This window comes from Protomyctophum bolini (genome assembly GCF_963924005.1).
Source record: "Protomyctophum bolini genome assembly, chromosome: 22".
Lineage (NCBI taxonomy): Eukaryota > Metazoa > Chordata > Actinopteri > Myctophiformes > Myctophidae > Protomyctophum > Protomyctophum bolini.
The window spans coordinates 22,974,696-22,994,504 of NC_137883.1; the positions used below are offsets into that span (position 1 = coordinate 22,974,696).

Genomic DNA, 19,809 nt, shown 5'->3' on the forward strand with positions numbered 1-19,809 from the left:
GGCCAGAGGGTCCAAGTGTGAAGCCAACCACGTTGGTAGATCCTTGGCTCCCTGGCTGCAGAAGCGCTGGGACCCAGAGCGAAACCGACCTCGTCGGTGAACCTCCGGTGGACCATCGCGGGCCGCGGCTGTATAGTATACAGTGTATACCGGCACATTGGTGAGCTGGCACCAGGGATGGCTACGGCCAGGGCGCTCACCACTTATAGGCTCTGATGGAATTCAGGGTAAACTGCCTCGGGCTGCCGCGGGGGCAGCTGGTCTGCTTATTTCCTCGCGGTGTGTCTTAGAGAGTTCCCGTACATATTGAATAATATGTAGTGGAGAGCCAGTCTCGAACACGATAGAGAACGGAGGGTTACACTCTCTGTAACCCAGGTTCTCTGAGTGGAGAGACTGGCTCTCCACGAAAGAGCCGCTCCGAAATTCGTGTCAATCAAGTTAATCGAAGTGGCTCTGCACAGATGGGGCTTAAGTAGCCCGCTGATTGGCATCTGAGCAGGGCCACCGTAGATGATGTGTCTTAAAGAGATATCCATGTACACTGCCCCGTGGGGTCAGTTCCCGTACATATTGAATAATATGTAGTGGAGAGCCAGTCTCTCCACTCAGAGAACCTGGGTTACAGAGAGTGTAACCCTCCGATATAGGCTATAGCCCATGGTCCAAAATGATGAGAAACGAGGATAACTGTTTTTTTCAAAATTTCAAAAAACATGGGCTTGCGGTTTGCAATCCAGTCACTCTACCCGAGCCACCACCGCCTGCCAGTACACCTAGTACGCCTGTGTTTCCCCTCTTCATGCAGGCAATATATTAAACTATATTTGATATAATTGTCCATAGCTTCAGAACCTAAAGGGCACGAGGCGAGCATTCTGACAGCATTCTGTTGGATTCATATGATGATGCAGTAAAATTGCAATGACCTGTGTACTCCACTAGATTCACTTTAATATTTTATTATAAAACAATGCTTGTCTTGTCACATCATGTTAACACACATGTTTACATCCATAGTTCAATTGTCATATATAGTTCTGCTATCCCAGAATGTATAGCTAAACCAATGATCAAATTCTTAAAGATAGGCGCATACAGAAAGTGGAAAATTTGTTTCATAAAAAAGTCAAAAACAAAATCTGCTTAACAGACATTTCCTAAAGCAAACTATAGACAAATGTATGTCGATTTAGATTTTATTAATCGAATTGATTCTAAAATCAATGTATTGTTTTCATAAATGCTGTCATGAGTATAGCTCCCATAAAGGAGTAATTCACACATTTTCAACCTTATCTTCATACCCTCGCTCATTATAAGATGGCACCATTTCTGTGTTCTTGCTCTGTGTCTCAGAACTGGGCTCTGGAGAGTTTAGAAAGACTTTTCCAATGAGATAGAGTGAATGTATGTTGACGTACGGAGGTGTGGCCTGAAGTGGATTAGTTCAGCCCCATTCATACTTCGTCGTACGACCTGTGTCGAAAATAGCCGATCTACAAGCTCACAGCACGTCACATCAGAGGCATCGCAGCGCATTGTGAGCTTGTAGATCTGATACTTTAAGCTTTAAGTCGTACGATGGATTCTAAACGTAGGCATTGGGGTGTTCAGCTGAGCAAACCCCCCCTTATGTGCCCGCTGTCATTTAGCCCATGTTCAATGAGCTTTATGTCCTCCAGGTCGTCTTTGATGACATTGATCAGGTGACCTAGACCCTCCTGCTGCTGTTTTAGGTGCTGTGGGGAAGGACAACGTAGTTATTATTTAGTCTCAAGCTCCTTAATACTTTTCATTGTTTCAATATTTATAAAATCGCAGACACACTTTACCATTTGAACGTTTATCTTTAAAACATTTAAAAAATAGACGATTTACATGCTCACAATGCATCGCGATGCGTTGTCAGCTTGTGAAGTTTGATACTTTTGCCTGACAAAGTATGATGTATGAAGTACGGTATTTATTTACAAAATCATTTTAATATCCTAAGATCCCTACATACCGGGGACGTTTTCTTTCCATGTGTCTAATTCGCCCAAAGATATTGTTTTGTTTTTTTGTACTGTTCTTTGTGTCACATGAGTAGAGTAAATTCACACAGAACATTACTTTGTAATGTTAATTCAGAACAAGGTTTATTTTTTAAAGGGTAAATGCCCTAAGCCTTATAAATTAAAGGCTTTCAAGACAGACACACACATACACCCTAAGTGACATTTAAGAGACAAGGCATACTCTTACTTGTTTGATTTCTCTGAGAAGGTCTGCATCCACACTGTAACGCTCCTCTGATCTCACAGCCCCAAAATGGTTCTGCATTCGGATTTGGGACATCAGCTCGTTCAACCGGCCCTGGCGAAGAAACAAACATTTGACAAACATTTAGGTCAGCAATGCTATGAAATACAAACCAAAAACAAAAACGACCCTGCAACCTTTCCTGACTCTTATCCAGAGTAATTTCAATTGATTCCGCTGCTCCCCCCCCCGTTTTTTTTTTACTGTCGAAGTGTCCTTCAGAAAGACACTGAACCCCCTAACATGTTTGGTTCGTTTAAAACGAACCATCGTCCGCTTACCCCTTTGGTTCAGCTGGAACTCTGGTGCGGATCAAAGAAACGAACCATGGTCCGCCAATGGTCCGCGGTACGGTTCGTTACTGGTGTGAACGCATTCGGACTTTATAGAGAACCAAATACAGGACGATAGACAAAATAGCCGTATGGCGTCTGCAGTTGTGAGGCTGCATTAATAATTAGTTCTAAAAGCATGTCTTTTTTACAGGGATCACTATTGATATGACAGCTGTCAGCTGATTTTAATAGTAGATGCATCCAGGAGGAGGGCTAAGGAGGGGCAGCGCAGATTTTATGGCAGCGTACAAGGTTCACATGCGCAAAAATAACAGATGTACAAGTTATCGACAAGGAATGGTATGTACGGTGTGGTACACGATGTAAGCTTGTAGATCGGGTTAAGGTGCACACATGGAAGAAAAGTATTTTTTATTGGGGATACCTTGTTGTAGGCTATACGTCTCCGTGAATTGTATTAATCAGCAGCAAGCAGATTATTGTTCAAACAAGGTTCACATGCGCAAAAATAACAGATGTACAAGTTATCGACAAGGAATGGTATGTACGGTGTGGTACACGATGTAAGCTTGTAGATCGGGTTAAGGTGCACACATGGAAGAAAAGTATTTTTTATTGGGGATACCTTGTTGTAGGCTATACGTCTCCGTGAATTGTATTAATCAGCAGCAAGCAGATTATTGTTCAAACACCTGCTCCTCTGTTGCTCTTATTTGACTAATAAAATAATTATTAATAATTAATGCAATTGATGATATTCACACAGCTGCCATCTTGCCAGCAAGGTGATACCTAGGTGACACTTCCCATAGAGAGCCCATTCATCCAAACAGAAAAGTCCTCTCTAATTATATTAAACGTCAAAATCACCAACATTGCAGCTGTAGAGAAAGCTTGAATTATCCTCTTTCAATCTGTAAAGTTTTTGTTTAATAGAAATCCACCAGACATTTTATGAGCTACTTCCTGTCAAGAAACTCCTTGCAGATGATTATCAGAGTATGGAAGCGCTCGTCATCAGTAAAGCAACCTCCTGCATTATGTGCACAGGCATGGGCCATTGAGTGATAGTCAACGAGCACTTCCAAACTTCAGCACTTAGAAAAAACTAATCTGCAAGGAATTTCTTGACAGGAAGTAGCTCATAAAATGTCTACGGTGGATATTTATGAAACAAATGCTTTTGAGGATAATTCAAGCTTTCCCTACAACTGCAATGTTGGTGATTTTGACGTTGTTAATTAGAGAGGACTTTTCTGTTTGGATGAACGGGTTGTCTATGGGAACTTGGAAGTGTCACCTAGGTATCACCTTTCTGGCAAGATGGCAGCCATGTGAATAAGGCTAATAGCAAGTTGTTGCTGCAGTCATGTTGCTGTTCTCTTCTCTCTCTCTGTGTGACTGAAGGTTGCGCCCAAAAATTGTAGACAGTGATTTCCCCTCATGTTCTTTTTTCCATCCATCGTAAAATGACCTCTTTTCTTTTTTTCACTATTTGGTTCGCTTAACATGTCCACGTGTCATTTGTTTACATACTTGGTACGCTTTACAAAGTCCAGTGTAAACACCAAACGGACCAAAATAAAAATATATAAAATATTTGGTTCTTGGTCCTTGATCCAGACCTTCTAAGCGAACTTTGGGTTTGAAAACGGCCTTACATGCTTTCTTCTGCCGACTGTGTGTAAAGCGCTTTGGATAACGGCGCTACAGTATATATTAAATCAACCATTTATTTACCTTAAATTGTGTTGGAGCATTGAGCTCTGATTGAATGGTGTCCAACTGCACCCTGAGGTGCTCCTCGTCCACCTGGATGGCATAGCCGCTTTTTCTCTGGATCTCCTGCTTGATCAGCACCTAGCAGGAACACAGAGCATGAAGCATGACGAGAACGAACCCATTTAGGACTCATCAGTGTCACCTTATAGCTTTTAGTTTTTACCACTTCAACCGTTAATTTAAACTTTATACCGTAGACAAATATCAATCTACAAGCTCGTAGCCCGGCACAGAGTGCCACGCTACGAGCTAGTTCATCTGCTATTTTTGATAAATCGTTAAATTGTGCCGCAAGACTTTGAATATATATTCTTTCACAGCAAGCGTTTTTTTAACACATATCTTTGCTTCTGAAACAACATATTTTCAGATGGGGGTCGGTGGCCAAATACATATTGTATAATTCTGGCGGTCCATTACATGAAATAGTTTGAGAACCACTGATATAGAAACATAGCTTTTTCAGACATTTCGTAGAATATAGTCTCAGGTCTTAATGGGTGAATGTGCTTGACATAGCATAAGCCTGACATAATGTTGTGCGCCACTGTTGTGTGCCTAAAAAAGAGCCGATCTATAACCCTCACAACTCTATGTGACTTGTGAGTTTGTAGCTCTGTGTGCATCGGGCTGTATTGATTACAGTCCGTGTCATCGTTTATATATGGAATGAAACTGGGGGTTTTTACTTGTAGAACCCTGTGAGAAAGGTCCATTAGCTTTCTCTTGTACTGAGCGATCTTGGCCACTGTGGTAGCCTGGTTCTTTTGCAGTTCACTGATGTCATTTGAAATAATCTGTGAGTGAGGGAGTGAGGGAGAGTGAATGTGAATGGGACAGGACATAAGAGAGGGGGAGAGAGAAAAAAGGCACAAGATGCTGGTAAGACAAAGATAGGAGGCTTATAGTTAGAATTTTAGGTGGTAAAACAAGTGGTAAAACATTGGGACACAATGGCTGCATAATTACAGATACCGATCAAAAGTAATCAAAAATGTAAAATATTTGCAGATAATCCGATATATCAGGCTCTAATTAGCACTCACATCCACTCTGGTCTGGTGCTGTTTAGTCATCTGTTCCTGGATCTTCAGTCTGCGCAGCAACTCTTTAAAACCCACCATGGGCACTGGGATGAGTCTGGAGAGGAGAACACACCATGTCATTAAAGTGTGCCTGAAACCCTTAAATATACCTTATATATATATTGGCAGCTTGCACAACCTGGGGTGGCGCAAGCTGCCACTAGGGGGTGCAGGACACCGATATAATAATTACAAAACATTCACCTTAAATACATTAACTACTGGTATTTCAAAATAGATGTTATACTATGTTAAGTTTTAATTCTCAATCAATAAATGTACCCAAAATGCACTTCCTACCAGCGTAGGTAGGATTTGATTAAAGTTGAGGTGTCATTGAGGGTGCGTCAACTCGGTTGGAATGTAGAATGCCTAAAAAGCTTGGCATTGCCTTAAGGCTTAACCTATTAAGACCTGAGACCAATTCTACAAATGCCTTCTAAATCAGTAGTTCTCAAACGTTTTCGTGCCAAGGACCTCCAATGTGATATTTGTCTGCAGACTTCCCATCTGAAAATGTTTGGTGCTTTCCCGGGTTTAATGGGTTGTTAAGCAATCACTCCTAACTTACTTCTCAGCGTCAGGGTTGTCGACCTTGGCCTGTTCCCAAATGATAGGGTCTACACCTGGGAAGGAGAGACAAACCGACGAGTTATTTCAATGCTCATAATTCCATCAGCATGCAACTGCACCGTATAAGGCATGCACAAAACAGGATGACAAACAAACACACAAATGTTTTTATTTCTATACTTGTGAGGACATTGTTTTAGGGAGGCGATTTTAATTATGAATGACATAGGCGCACACACGCACACACCCCTTGCATGCAAGCTTACCTGCAGGGGCATTTTGAATGAGCTGTTTGAGCTGTGCTGGGGAGAGCTCAGTGCGTGTGACACTCATAAGCACTCCGAGCTGTGAGAGTTGGGCCTTGATGTTGGCCTGCTCCACGTAGCTGAAGAGGGTGGACGCGGAGATTCGCTTCGACGTGCCGTTGGGGGACCGTTCCACCACATAAATGATCACCTCTGTCCTGAGCACCAGGAAATGGAAAGACGATGAATAATAGTTGTACCGTCGTCTGTATAGGCATAGCATGTGATATGTTAACCCTTTATGAACTTTTATAGAAGCTTACTGGTCATCAGGCAGTGCTTTCACACCCTCTACATTGACGGTGAGGGACTGGATGCTTCCCAAAATCTTATGGAGAGACTCAACCAGCTGCTGCTGCAACGATCGCACATCAGCCTCCTTCTTATTCAGGGCCAAAGCCACCAGACCATCCTCATCCTTGCTGCCAAGGATGCAGCTATAACCCACAGCCTAGGAGACACGAGGCACAGTGGGATGGGATTAAACCACAGAAAGAAGCATTAACACAAAAATATTGCAACACAGTAGTCAAGAAATATCATCCCTGTTGGGCAGAAACCATATGACCTACTGTAACTACTGAACTGTGTTCCAATGGGTCCCAATGTAGTTACTGATGGGATCCAATGTAGTTATAAAACCTAGACTTTCAAACAGGCATTCCTACTTTGGACACGTCACACAACCTATCTTTTTCAAATACAGTACAGTATGTCCATTTTCCAAAGATAGCACATCTACAAGCTCACACTGCGTCGTATAAAATCGGCCAATCGGCCATGGAGGTACAAGGTTTCTGCCATGACATGATACTTTGTCAAAGATCATACAAGCACAAATATCGACAAGTCTTCTCTCATGACCTTGAATCTGCAGAAGGGATTCTCCAGCGTTAAGTCGACAGGCGGGGCCTGGTTGCTGTAGTAGCCCTTCCCAGTGCCCCAGTACGCCTGCAGTTGGTTCCACTTGGCCAGGATGGCGTCTCGCTCATCACCCAGCAACGTAGGAGCTGACAAAGCCGTGACTTGCTGGTACAACAAGGTGGGCTGGGCCTGCGGCTGAGCCTGCTGGCCAAACAAGCCTCCTATATTGGTTGTGTAGGAAATGAGAAATGAGGAAAAACAGGTGAGAGGTTTGTTGGACGCTCCATTTTGTTGGACACATTATTAATGTCAGCCTCAGTGATTTGGAAATTGCAGTAATTCATATCCAAGTTTCAAAGGAGTCTGAAGGAATTTGTATATATTTTTTTGATTCATTTAAAACAGTGGTTTTCAATCGAATTGATCAACATTTGCCTGTTGTCTTCTTATCCAACACCAGCTTAGTGGCCTTGTGGTTAAAGTGTCCGCCCTGAGACTGGGAGGTCGGCGTTCGATCCCCGGCCGGGTCATACCAAAGACTCTAAAAATGTGACCCAGTGCCTCCTGGCTTGACACTCGGCAAGTCCCTGCGACATACTAGCGTCATGTCCAGGGGGTGTACTTGTACATCAAGCTGCCTCACGCTACAGAAACAGGAGATAGGCTCCTGCCCTATGGGCCTCATGGCTCGGCAAGGCTACTTACTACTACTAACTTCTTATCCAACAATACAGAAATATTCTACGCTTTGGGTCTTAGAGGCTAATGGCTGTATTTTGCGTGTCTTAAGTACCAGGTCTTATTCCCTAACTTGAGTAAACTAAAGACCTGGAGGCGTGATCAATGCCATTTGGCTATTCTGAGTGGCCAAAGAGCATTGATCACGCCTCCAGGTCTTTAGTTTACTCAAGTTAGGGAATAAGACCTGGTACTTAAGACACGCAAAATACAGCCCTAAATGTCATCAAATGTTGAATAAATAATGGTCCTTGACATTAAATGGTTGAAAACTGATTTAAAAGAATGACTAGTGTGTTCGTCAACAGAAATTTAAATGGTCAAGAGGTGCACGCACATCCAAATATTTCAACAGGTGCAGGATCCGAAAAAAATACTGAGAAAGGAAAGAGGAGATCCGCACACCGTTTTAAAAGCTCCCAAAATAATGTATTAATAACAGGGCGGAAAAAGCAATACAACGTTTCGGGCCTAACCGGCCTTTGTCAGGGAAACTCACCTTGCTGCTGCTGAGTTGGCTGCACGTTGAAACCTCCAAACCCACCCAGGGTAGTTCCTAGTCCAGTTCCAAATCCCGTGGCACCGGTCGCAGTTCCGGTACCGAGACCGGAGGTAAACCCCCCAAAGCCTTTGTTCTGGGTGTTACCAAACAGACCACCTAAAAGAGAGGACAAGCCATTCTAAATCTATTGAATGAATCGGTATGCTTCACAGTTCACAGACTTCGCAGCGGATACTAAATGATTAAGTGGGTTAGTGGAACATCTAGTGGCGGTAACCATTTCAAAACAGATTGTGCAATAAGCCTATGTTGTGTCAAACAGTTTTAACAGTCCTACAAATATAGTATATACCGATTGGTGTCCATATTGTCATTATAAGCAGATTAATTTTTTTGTACAGCTCACAATTAGGCACTCAACTCACGATACGATTTGAATCACGATATTAGGTTCACAATGCGATTTCTAAACGCAATTAATTTCCAGACAATTGACAGAAAAATCTTTATTATTATTTATTTTACACAAATCCAGTATTGTCTTTTTCTTTTACAATACTGTTTGTTTTCTATACTGTAGAAAGTGACTTTTTATAATTTCTCTTCCACAAATCTCAAATCCTGTTTTTTAACATATGTATTTTTCAACATATGTATCATGATACGATATACCGTTACATGCCTACTCACAACACATTGCGTTGTAAATCACAAGTTTAATCACAATACGGTACCCTATAAATCCATAACAATGCGATATTTGCTGTTAATATGACACATCTTGACTCAAACAATTCAATTCAACGTTTCGAGCCGGGAAACGTTACCAGTACCACCAGTGGTGTTTTGGACAATCTGCTCCTCTAACAGCAATAGATACATCAATGGTCCATTTGTGACCTGTTAAGTACTGTAGTCTGTGGGCATAGGCTACTGTCAGAAGCATCTGTCCTGAAGCAGTCTAAAAGAGAATGGGATGGATAAAGGTCCTGGATTCATGAATTAAATTACAGAGGTGATGTGATTTGCGACTAGCTGTTGCGTGTGCGCACGTGCGGCTGTGTGCTCACTTGCTACAAGGGACAGTCACAAATTGACATGTCGGAACCAGTAGACTCCCTAGGCCTAGATTATCAACGTTACCAACCTATCATATTGAGTTTTTTCATCCAGCACCCAGCCCAGCAGGACAGGATGTGCGTGTCTTTTGTCACATTGTGACACCTTTTTCAACTCTGCTGCTAACCTGTTGTGTTGGCGGGAGCAGCAAAGCTGAAGGTGGAACCCGGAGCAGCAGCAGCTGTAGTAGTGGTCCCAAAGCCCCCAAAAGCACCTACAAAACCGAATGCACAATGAGACAGTGGAACCAAAAGGGCAGTAAGGGCTTAACAATGGCTAGATGAGGATACATAATTCATAAACTGCCTAATGCTAAATACTCCAGAACTAGATATAATATACATATATACATAAATATTTTAAATATCAACCGGAACACCATTCAACTTCCGTTTCTTACAATGGAGATGACAACACAGGGAGCTTGCCCAAAAAAAATGAAATTAAATGAATTTTATGAAGACATTAAATGTGATTTAACATTGTCACATCATGCAATCTAAACTTCTTTTTTTTTAAATATATATACAATACAAAATAAATAATGTAAGATGTGAAAGCCACCATAACACACAGGTGTGTGGACGGGGGATGGATAAAAAGGTCACTTCTAGACAGACTGTGCTGGTTAATTAGTCAATTAAAAAGGTCATCTACCTGTGCTAGCCAGGCTATTACCAAAATTGAAAACAGTGCCAGTAGTGGTGGCTGTACCAAAGCACCCCACATTAAAGTTGACTGCTCCTGGGTTGGCATTTAAGCCAAACCCGCCAAAACTAAACCCACCAGCCGTAGTGTTCCCAGCTCCCAGCCCCCCAAATCCTGCAGCCAATGGAGGCAGGCAGCGAAAAGGAGAAAGAAAGTGATAGGGAGGCGTTAGACATTAAGAGGTATTTCATACATTCTAGCAGAGGTTTAATATTAGGCCTAATGCGAACCCATTTAGACCTGGAAAGCGTCTTTGCCATTTTAGATTTGAGCTTTATGTTTAGCAACATACCGGTAGGTTTTTAGGATATAGAAGGCATTCCGTTGAAAGCTTATCTCCATATTCTAACTTTTCGATTTTTCGTCAACTCCCTACTTGATCATAATACGACATCACACTAAAGTACCTAAAGTAGCAGACTTACTACTTTTGAATTTGAATCCTGAAAAGTAAAAGCTGTTTTGGACATGTGAGATTTCCCACCCAAAAGACGATTTGAAGAATCATCCTCAGGTCTAAATGGGTTAAAGGGATATTTCACTTTCAAACATTTTTGGGGTCATTTTAGCATCTAACTCTGGCTTTTGTGAACACCCCAGACAGTTTCTAAGTTGCTCGATTCAGTATTTAGATATTTGCTATTGATTTTTATCAGACATGCCCCCCTTCCTATTTATAAACCCATTGTAACTTCAAACTCTACTTTAACCATGTTAGACTAATTGAAAACACCAGTCCTTGGTTCGGTGACTGATATTGGCCTTTCTAATGCATGAAGGGGCCATGTTTTTTAAATTACTTTTTATTAAATGTTTATTTATTTTTTGTTTAAATAAAAAGTAATTGAAATAACACGGCCCCTCTCACGTATTAGGACAAGAGGAATCGATCATGGTTAAAATGGATGGCTTTGTATAGGAAGGGGGGCATGTCTAAATATCTAAAAAGTTCACAATGCGATGCATTGTGAGCTTTGTAGACCTGCTATATTCAGCAAAAAATCTCCTATTTTCATCTAATGTTCGCCTACTATGACATGGCCAGAATAGGGCTGCTAGGGTTCAGATGGTTGCTTGCTGCTAGGAATTACAAATAACTAGGCTACATACATTTTGACAGCCGTTTTATGTAATTATTAGGGCTATGCTCAATTAATTGATGCAGCAATAACAGTCATCATATTCCTTGCCAATAATCATATCGATACAGAGGCTACTATATCGTTATGGAAATCGGTGGTCTAGGACTCTGCAAAAGTAAATTTAGCAGGACACGGTCGTTATTCAAGATCAGCGCATATCACAATACATATCTTATCATGATACATATCGTATCATGACCTCTGAATTGTGATACATTCATGAGGTTGTAGGCGATAACCAGCTCTAGTTCATATCGTGTTTAAGTCTTACCAGTGGTGGTGGAGCCGAACCCAAACCCTGTGGCTGCTGCAGTTGTGGCGGCAGGTGCCCCAAAGCCAGGGGCTGCAAGAGCTGTGAGATAGAAGAAATAGATGCAAATATAACAATACAACCAGATTGTTAAAAAAAAAAACCTAAAAAGAAAACCCTAACCCAAGTTGACACCAAGGATCATTTACAGGCAAGTGGCTGGTTGATTGGAATTTTCTGCATTAGTGAAAAGATGAAAGCAGGTGGAAGAAGTCATTTGAATTTCCAAGTGGAAATATATCAAATACCAGCATCATATTCATCCTTAATTGAGGCATCAGTAAGTTGTGTATTATTGCTCCTGGTCTGGAAGGTCTGCACCCAATTTATACTAAATAAAAGCATAAAATCGAAAAGAAAATAGCCAATCTACAAGCTCACAACACGTTGTGGGTGCACCGTGTTGCGAGCTTGTAGTTTCATACTTTAGCTCTTGACTTCCATCACGGTTATATGATGCATCATGTGAGATGATGATGTGACAGACCCTGGCCATTTGTCATTCAAATGTCTGACAGCGTTGACAACAGAAATGGGTGAGTTACTTGGGGATCTGTTGGAGAATGGAGATCCGTTTTGAAAATGGAGCTGATGGATGAACTTACTACCAAATCCTGAAGAAGCGGTGGTTGTGGCAGCACTGCCAAAGCCAAATGTTGTGGAGGCTGTGGTTTTAGCACCAAATGAACCAAATGAAAATCCAGACGTGCCTTTAATTACAATAAAAGATGAGAATGCATTGTGTGTGTGAGATGTCGTGACATGGATGAAGCAAATGGTGTGTAAATGAGAAATTTGAGAATAGGATAATTTTCTGGAAATTTTATTAGAAAACTGACCGATTTTCAACTGCTGGTGGTACTAAATGTAATGTTTTCCTTTTTTTTAGGTTTATATCGTTGATTAGTTTGATTCATCTACTACGTGGACATACTTAAAAATAAATAAATATGTGACGAGCTACCCAGATGTATGGAGTATCTAGATCACTGTTTGTCAATGTCATGTACCCAGATGTATGGAATATCGAGATCATTGTTTTTCAATGTCCGGTGAGTCGGTGATTCCAGTCCAGCCACCACCAGGGGTCCAAATGGACCATATTGGTTCTGTAACTCTGAGGCCCCTTTTCCCCCAGTGTTGAACCGGTTCAGTTATTTCCCCCCCCCGCCTAATATTGAACCAGTTCAGGGTGTTTCCACTGAAAATGAATTGGTTCAGAACCCTAAACGTTGGTTCGGAACTGGAGCCAAAAAATGATAATATATATATATTTTAAAGACCAGTTCTGTGAAAGCACCAAGGTTCCAAGAATCTAGAACGGAACCAGTTCTAGACTAAGTTGTACAAATGGTTCCATTTCTACACCTCAAATAATCACCTGCAGTCTTGACAGAAAGTTAGTAGCTCATAACATGTCTATGGTGGATTTTTAGAAAACAAACACTTTTCAGATAGAAAAATAGGATAATTCACACTTTTCGTACAGCTGCAATGTTGGTGAGTTTAACGTTGTTTAATATAAATCAGATAGGACTTTTCCGTTTGGAATTGTATGTATGGGCCGTTGCAACTCTAGATTCAACATGTTTGGGTTTTTTTTTTTAATATAGGGTTGAAAATTGCGGCTACTGGTTGCCATTGGCTGGATGCAGAAATCCTGACCGTTTGTAACAATTGTTATTACACTCACTTCACTGTAACATCACACTGGAGTAGCCGCAATATATAAGTCAGACAGATCTCTAATGTATAGAGAGTACTGTAGATAACAATTAAGCACCATCATGAGACGACAGCAGTCAGGGTCGGGGGTCTAACAAAAACGTTTATTTCTATTTTTAGCAGTTATTATTTATTTGTGTAATGTTATTGTCTTCTATTATTTGTTTACATTAATCTCCTCCAATAAAAGTTAAAACAATTTAACGGCTCGCGGGACACACGTCAAAATATATTAGATGGCTCTAACGTCAAGGAAGCGACGACAGCGCAGTTACAACACGACGTTCCACACACACCTCGCTAAACACAGTCATCCATGTTTGCTGCTGGGGTACCAGACCTACAGTACTGTTCATTGTGTATTAATACCTCAATCGTGTCTTTTATTAACTGTAATCTTAATTAAACATGTATAAATATCCACAAACCTGCAGCAGGATTAGCCGCACCACCGCCAAATGTGAACGCCATGTTGTTTGTACTGGTCCCACTGTTATTTGAGTCCGGTTAAAACCATAGGTTAAAACATGGTGAGCAACAACAGTTCCGGTGTAGTTTCGTCCTCTTTGCCCCTTGCTTTAATAATACATAATTATTATAATATATGATATATTTGAGTATTATATATATATATATATAATAATATATAAGTAAGTAAGTATTCAAAAGTACAAATTGTGAATTATTTTTCATAAAAATAATGGCCAGGCCCAAAGAAGAATGACAGATTCATCCAAGTTTTATTTCATTGTACGTCACATACACTCTGTATTATAGTCTGCATTACAGAGTTAAAACAGGAAATATATGAATACTGTCGGTGCATTATTGTATAGAAGTACATTTAGCATAATATGACATTCTAAGAGAAAGAAAAAATATGTATTTCTGCAAGAGAATCTTTCAAGGAGCATTTTTTTTCTTCTTTTTCCTTCTCATATCCTTATTTATTTATTTATTTAAATGACTACTGCTCAGCCCATATCTACTGTTACTACTGTACTACTGTAATTAATGTATCTTCCTCCTTACTGATATGTTTGCACTATTGGTGAGATGCGAAAATACTTTTCGCTGTGCTGTGCTGTGCTGTGCTGTGCTGTGCTGTACTTGTACTGTACATTGACAATAAATTGATTCTCATCTCATGCAATGAAAATAATGGCACATAATAGTATTTACAAACAGCCCACGTTTACAAACAGCATGTTGTGGTTTGGTTTCATAGTAGCAGTAGTAGTAATTACAATTACTCTACCATGTTTGTTCCACTATATAAACTATGTATAATAGGCATATAGTTGTTGGGAAAAAACTTTTCCAATGAGTACTACAGTGCAACTCATGTTTATTCAGCAGTACAATCTTTTAAAATGCCAAATTCTAATATGACTCTGGCATAATATGCAACAAAAAGTCATGACTGTCCTTAATCAAATTTAATGTATTTCAGGTCTATTTTCTGAGTGTTTCCACACCCTTTATTTAATTAGCCTACTTTATTAAAGAAATTCACTGTGACATCACTTTGCACATTTTCACAGGTTAAATTAAGAAATAAAGAAAACATAATTGCAGGCTGTTGCAGTATATGCATAACAGTCTGGTAGCTGAATGGAATAAATCTTATATGAAATTAGGAATAATGTGGAGAACCCTCTTAACCTACAACTAAAAAGACAAATATATCTATATCTAGATATTTTCCAATGTCACGTTACAAATGGCTGCTGAATCATTATGATTTTGAGCCCTCCAAAACATATACACAAACAAAGGAGGATCATGACATTCATCAGCAGCACATTCATTAGGACACTATCAAATGTTTCAAAAAGAAAAAGAAAAAACATGCCAAACTTCAACGTCAATTTACAACATAATCGTACATAATCTAGGAAACGTAAAGCAGGTAAGTGAAATGGCTTCAGACAAGCTCTCAAACGCAGTCTCATTTGGATGCATCAGAAGTTATACGAGTGTCAATAGTTGACCTATATGACATAGATATACCGTTGTCCACCCAGTTGCACCACATGTTGAATTAGAGATATATATATCTAATATACGATACAACCTTGTGTTGTTACATAGATACATACATACAGTGCATACTGTATAAACACAAACGGCGTCAGTACAGTAGTTTTTACAATTGCTTTGCAGATTAGCTAATTAACAGATATTATTTATTGAAGAATATCTTGAAATGTTGTATATTTTGTGCTCTAACTACAGGACGAGACTTGAAACGGATACATTCAGTATTGTATTATTTAAAAAACATTCACAGAATGATAAAACTCAGGCTTATCATCACACTGAAGAATATCTGTTGTATTACCTGCATGTATTTACTTATAGAATTATTAACTTTGTTTTGAAAATAGGGGATTTGTTGCATCCTCACCAAATATTTGGAGGAATGTAGTATCTCTTATACTATTTTACAAAAATATGCCACTCACTAAACTTTTCAAGTCCAGCAAAACATACACAGCAATACCCATACACTACATATCATAAAAAAGTTGTTGCATTTCGTGTGGGGTAGGTATAAGAGTGTTTAAATGTGTAGAAAAAGCTTAAATTGTAGTCTGTGAAAAAATGTGATCACAATACTGAATTGATTGAAGCACTAAGTTAAGGCAACATGAACTAATTATTTGAATCCGACCGGAGGCTCTTTGCTTCATGTCCATACTCATCTCTCTCTTTCCTTATTCCTGTCTCTTCTCACTGTAACTTTATGAATAAAGCATGAAAATACCAGAAGAAAGAAACACTAAGTTGTTGTGGTCCTGTCATTAATGCTCAGGTCATACTATAGTGACGAGTTGGGGCAAGATCACTTGATACAATGGTACGTCTTGTTACCTGACTAGAAATGACACTCACTCCCAATTCATAATACAGTAGGTTGACTTGAGCCTCCATGCTAGGCGAGCGAGGTGAACTACAGTGGCCATTGACTACTGGTGGTCCATTGCGTGACCTGGCTTGCACTTGAACATTATTGTACATAATGTTATGTACATTAAAATGTACAATAATCATAATAACAAAAAACACTATAGATTTCCCAGCACAGGCCCCTGAGAGTGGAATTTTAATTCTAAAATTCAGTTTACACACATTGCCCTAGCTGGTCCTTGTTTAGCCCTATTGTCACACAAATGTGTCCCCACCCACCCAAAAAATAAAAGCCAATCATAATAATAATTAGTAAAAAGTAAAGTACTTTTATGAAAACATTTAGTAACACTTTCTTTTTGTTGTTCATGCATTTAAGGATTGATATATGATTGTTATTGGATATTTTGGTTCTGAGAAAGCAAATCCAAGCGAAACAGAAGCATCTTCTATTATGGAAAAACTAGCCACCGAACGTACAAACAGAATACCGGTAGATTTGATTTATTTGACCCCTGGATCATATATTTGTTTATTATCATCTATTCTACAGTATTCATTAATTTAGTTTTTTCATTCTGGGTCTTTGGACATTTGCACGACATTTTGATCTTGTGTGTGTACATGTACACATGCACGTATTGTTTAAATAAAAGAACGGGAAAAAACAACAAAAAACAGCAAGTCAGAAGGACAGGCAAGGCAATAAACCTTCCATCATTCCTAAGGTGTAACAGTCTGTTTGAGTTAAGTACACTATAACTGACAACCCCTGCCTGTTCACAGCTATTGTAAAGTCCAGCTGTGCAATTCATGATAGCCTAAACAAAAACTAGGACTCATCATTGCCAAACTAATTATCTTCCTCTTCTAGACATTCAACACTAGACACTTAGGCTGTGATATGTACAGCTGTACGTACATCACATATGATCTTACATTAATTCACTCCAAAAACATGTTTGCGTCCCTTCATAATGGATTCTTAACAGGGATCACAGTGATGTATTTAATTACAAATGGGACTTTTTTCTCATTGAACTGAATGTGCCACTGCATAATTCCACTCCGATCCCCACAGCTCTTCTTCAGGACTCTTTATCAGCAGTCGGTGTCATGCTGATATAGTTTGATTTGTGTGTTTCATCCATCTCCTTATCATTGACTGGGGTGTATGTTGTGTCCTTCTCAGCAGTTTGCTATGGTATAAAATCGAGATTGTTAGCAGGTAAATTCTTCCTTAAACTTTATCTTTATTATAAATTATAAATTAGCGAGGATCATTAGTGGTTTGGTCCACAAATTATAGTATACAATAGTACCTCATAATGCAGTAAGGAAAAGTAGATTGATGGAAATAAGACTTAAAACCTTTCAGCAGATCTACAATGTAACAAAGCCTAAACAGCACACTAACACAATAATTCCCATTGTATTCTAAAAAGTAGCTTTCGTAAATCCCTTCCTGGATTTCCTTCTTGAAGCAAAATATACTTTGGTAGAGGCTTGGTTTGGGTTGCCATGATTGCCATATCAACAAGGTATCTTCAATAGTTGTTCTTGTTGATTAAAAATACATAACCTAAAATAGTCTAATACAACCAGATAGGCAGTTTGTTTGGATGTATGGGCTGTCAATGCCAGAAAGCAGTTTTTTCAGTAGACATTGCCGCATATCTTCTCTGTACACACGCATAACATTACAAAACCTGACACAGCTTTATTTTGTATACCAACTTTGTATCAGTGGATTCGAAGTTGATATACACCCCAGATGTTCTCCCTAATTCGATTAGTAAACTGCATTGGCAAGAAAATAAAGTAAGTATTTCAGGTTTTGTAATGTTACATACAATATTGGCAGAATCTGCTTTGTTTGCGTTCATTTGTGTGCTAAAAGAGCAATCTGGGAACCCATCTGCAAAAAAGGAAAAAATAAATTCCTTTGAAGATACAGAGCTCTGAATCTGTCTTGACTTGAGACTGCTAAGGGTGACTCTGAGACCTGCTTCACAGTGCAATGTAAGTCAGTGAGTTGAGTTACATCAACTACACAGCACAAACATTTACCAAAGCGCCTATTAATATTTTTGCGTAGAGCTGTGTTGTGTGCCGGAAATAGACAAACTGTAGATCATTCGTTTATGTCACGTGATATCGTTGTATGAGGGCGTCTATCTCACGCATCACAGTTGGAATGTCGTTACTTCATGTCGTACCTTCTGTTTGTGCTCGCGGACCAGTAGGATGATGAAGACGATGAGCATGATGCCACCGAGAGCCACAATGAGGAGGGGGAAGTTGGACACCAGTGTCACGATCAGCAACAGCTTCTGCAGTCTCTCCACAGACGCATCATCGATAACCACACTCTGTAGATCATGATGACAGACACATCATCAACATGTACACTCTACAGATGCACGATATAATCTGTAGTGTAATCGGAATCGGCCACATCGGCCATAAACATACCATATCGGTATCGGATTATCAAAATAATCCAGATTATTTTCACCGCAACAATAAGGTGACCATCAATGGCGAATTCTACATTTAATTTGTGTACTAATCTGATTCAGGAAAAAGAGCATATTTATTGATTGATTGAATATGTTATTAACACTTTGGGCCAAGCCTAATCGGCACGATTCGGCAGATGTCCCTGCAAATAATCGGAGATCATTTATCGTTAATTTCAAGTGTGCACCCCTAGTACACTCTACCAATGACTAATATAGTAGTAACTACTGTAGTAAGTACTCTCTAATAGACCATTGGTTCTCAACCTTTTTTGTGAGACTGTGGATCGGCTATTTTCAAAATGTTTGCCTCTTTCCTAAATAATATTTATCTTCTAGGCCTGGGACCAATGACCCACCTATATGCAGAGCATCTGGATAGCATTTGCTGGCTCCGGGTAGAAGACAGAAGAAATGGGTCTGACATTCAAAATTGTACATGCAGCTATTGCCCTCCATGCCCTCAGTGCCCATTTACTTGACTGGTGACACCCACAGCCACAAAACTAGAGGTAGCGTAAACAATGATCTGGTGCCGCCCACTTACAAAACAAATGTGGGTAAATTCACCTTCCGCAGTACTGCTATTCAGGTGTGGAATGCCCTGCCCTGCCCCTTCCCTTAAAACAAGCAAAGCACTGGCCTCCTTTAAAACAGGCCTGTCAGCAGGTCAGAGGGAGAGGACGTGACCAATTGCTGTTTTAGATTCTTGTTCATGACTACATTGCATTTTTCTTTTGTCTAATAAAATATTGAATCAATCAATCAATCAATCAATCAATTTGACAATTTGGCCAATGTTTGACATTTTGTTTAATTACTTGTAATGCAGTAATAGTCTTAAAAAGGTATTAAACGTCCTTAAATTGTCACTTTAGAAATGTGAAGATACCCTGTATGTACTAATACTGATGTTGGTTT

At 39.8% G+C, this 19,809-nt stretch overlaps 2 protein-coding genes across 8 annotated transcripts in view; both read right to left on the reverse strand.

The window, feature by feature from the left end:
• Positions 1–946: 946 nt before the first annotated feature.
• nup54 (nucleoporin 54) lies at positions 947–13,939 on the reverse strand. 6 transcript variants are annotated; one of them, XM_080756823.1, is made up of 15 exons: positions 13,882–13,925; positions 12,334–12,438; positions 11,690–11,770; positions 10,355–10,390; positions 9,696–9,782; positions 8,447–8,605; positions 7,210–7,430; positions 6,609–6,796; positions 6,307–6,503; positions 6,039–6,093; positions 5,429–5,522; positions 5,072–5,179; positions 4,341–4,460; positions 2,248–2,358; positions 947–1,742 (listed from the first exon to the last, which is right to left on the reverse strand). In XM_080756823.1, the coding sequence occupies exons 1-15, from the start codon at positions 13,922–13,924 to the stop codon at positions 1,614–1,616; spliced, it is 1,734 nt and encodes a 577-aa protein (XP_080612949.1). In that variant the 5' UTR covers position 13,925; the 3' UTR covers positions 947–1,613. The 6 variants fall into 6 exon arrangements, with proteins under 6 accessions (XP_080612949.1, XP_080612947.1, XP_080612951.1 ...); XM_080756821.1 differs by having other exon boundaries at positions 10,226–10,390; XM_080756825.1 differs by lacking the exon at positions 12,334–12,438 and having other exon boundaries at positions 13,882–13,939.
• Positions 13,940–14,174: 235 nt separating this feature from the next.
• The window catches only part of LOC308310055 (lysosome membrane protein 2-like), a 46,235-nt gene continuing 40,600 nt past the window's right edge, over positions 14,175–19,809 (reverse strand). The window contains exons 11-13 of one of the 2 annotated variants that reach the window (XR_013963449.1): positions 18,586–18,738; positions 14,581–17,565; positions 14,175–14,532 (exon numbers count right to left, since the gene is read on the reverse strand). Coding sequence is in view for 1 of the 2 variants with exons in the window: in XM_080756105.1 (XP_080612231.1) it covers positions 17,455–17,565; positions 18,586–18,738 (264 nt within the window). In the remaining variant the exon portion in view is untranslated. Of the gene's footprint in view, positions 17,566–18,585; positions 18,739–19,809 lie in introns of both variants that reach the window. The other variant, XM_080756105.1, reaches the window with a different exon arrangement.

Coding starts and splice junctions, on each gene's coding strand:
- nup54 (XM_080756821.1), bottom strand. CDS start 13,924: ATGGCGTTCACATTTGGCGGTGGTGCGGCTAATCCTGCTGCAG. Junction 6,504..6,608: donor AAAGCACTGCCTGATGACCA/GTAAGCTTCTAT, acceptor CCTGGTGCTCAG/GACAGAGGTGATCATTTATG. Junction 5,180..5,428: donor AGCACCAGACCAGAGTGGAT/GTGAGTGCTAAT, acceptor CCTCACTCACAG/ATTATTTCAAATGACATCAG.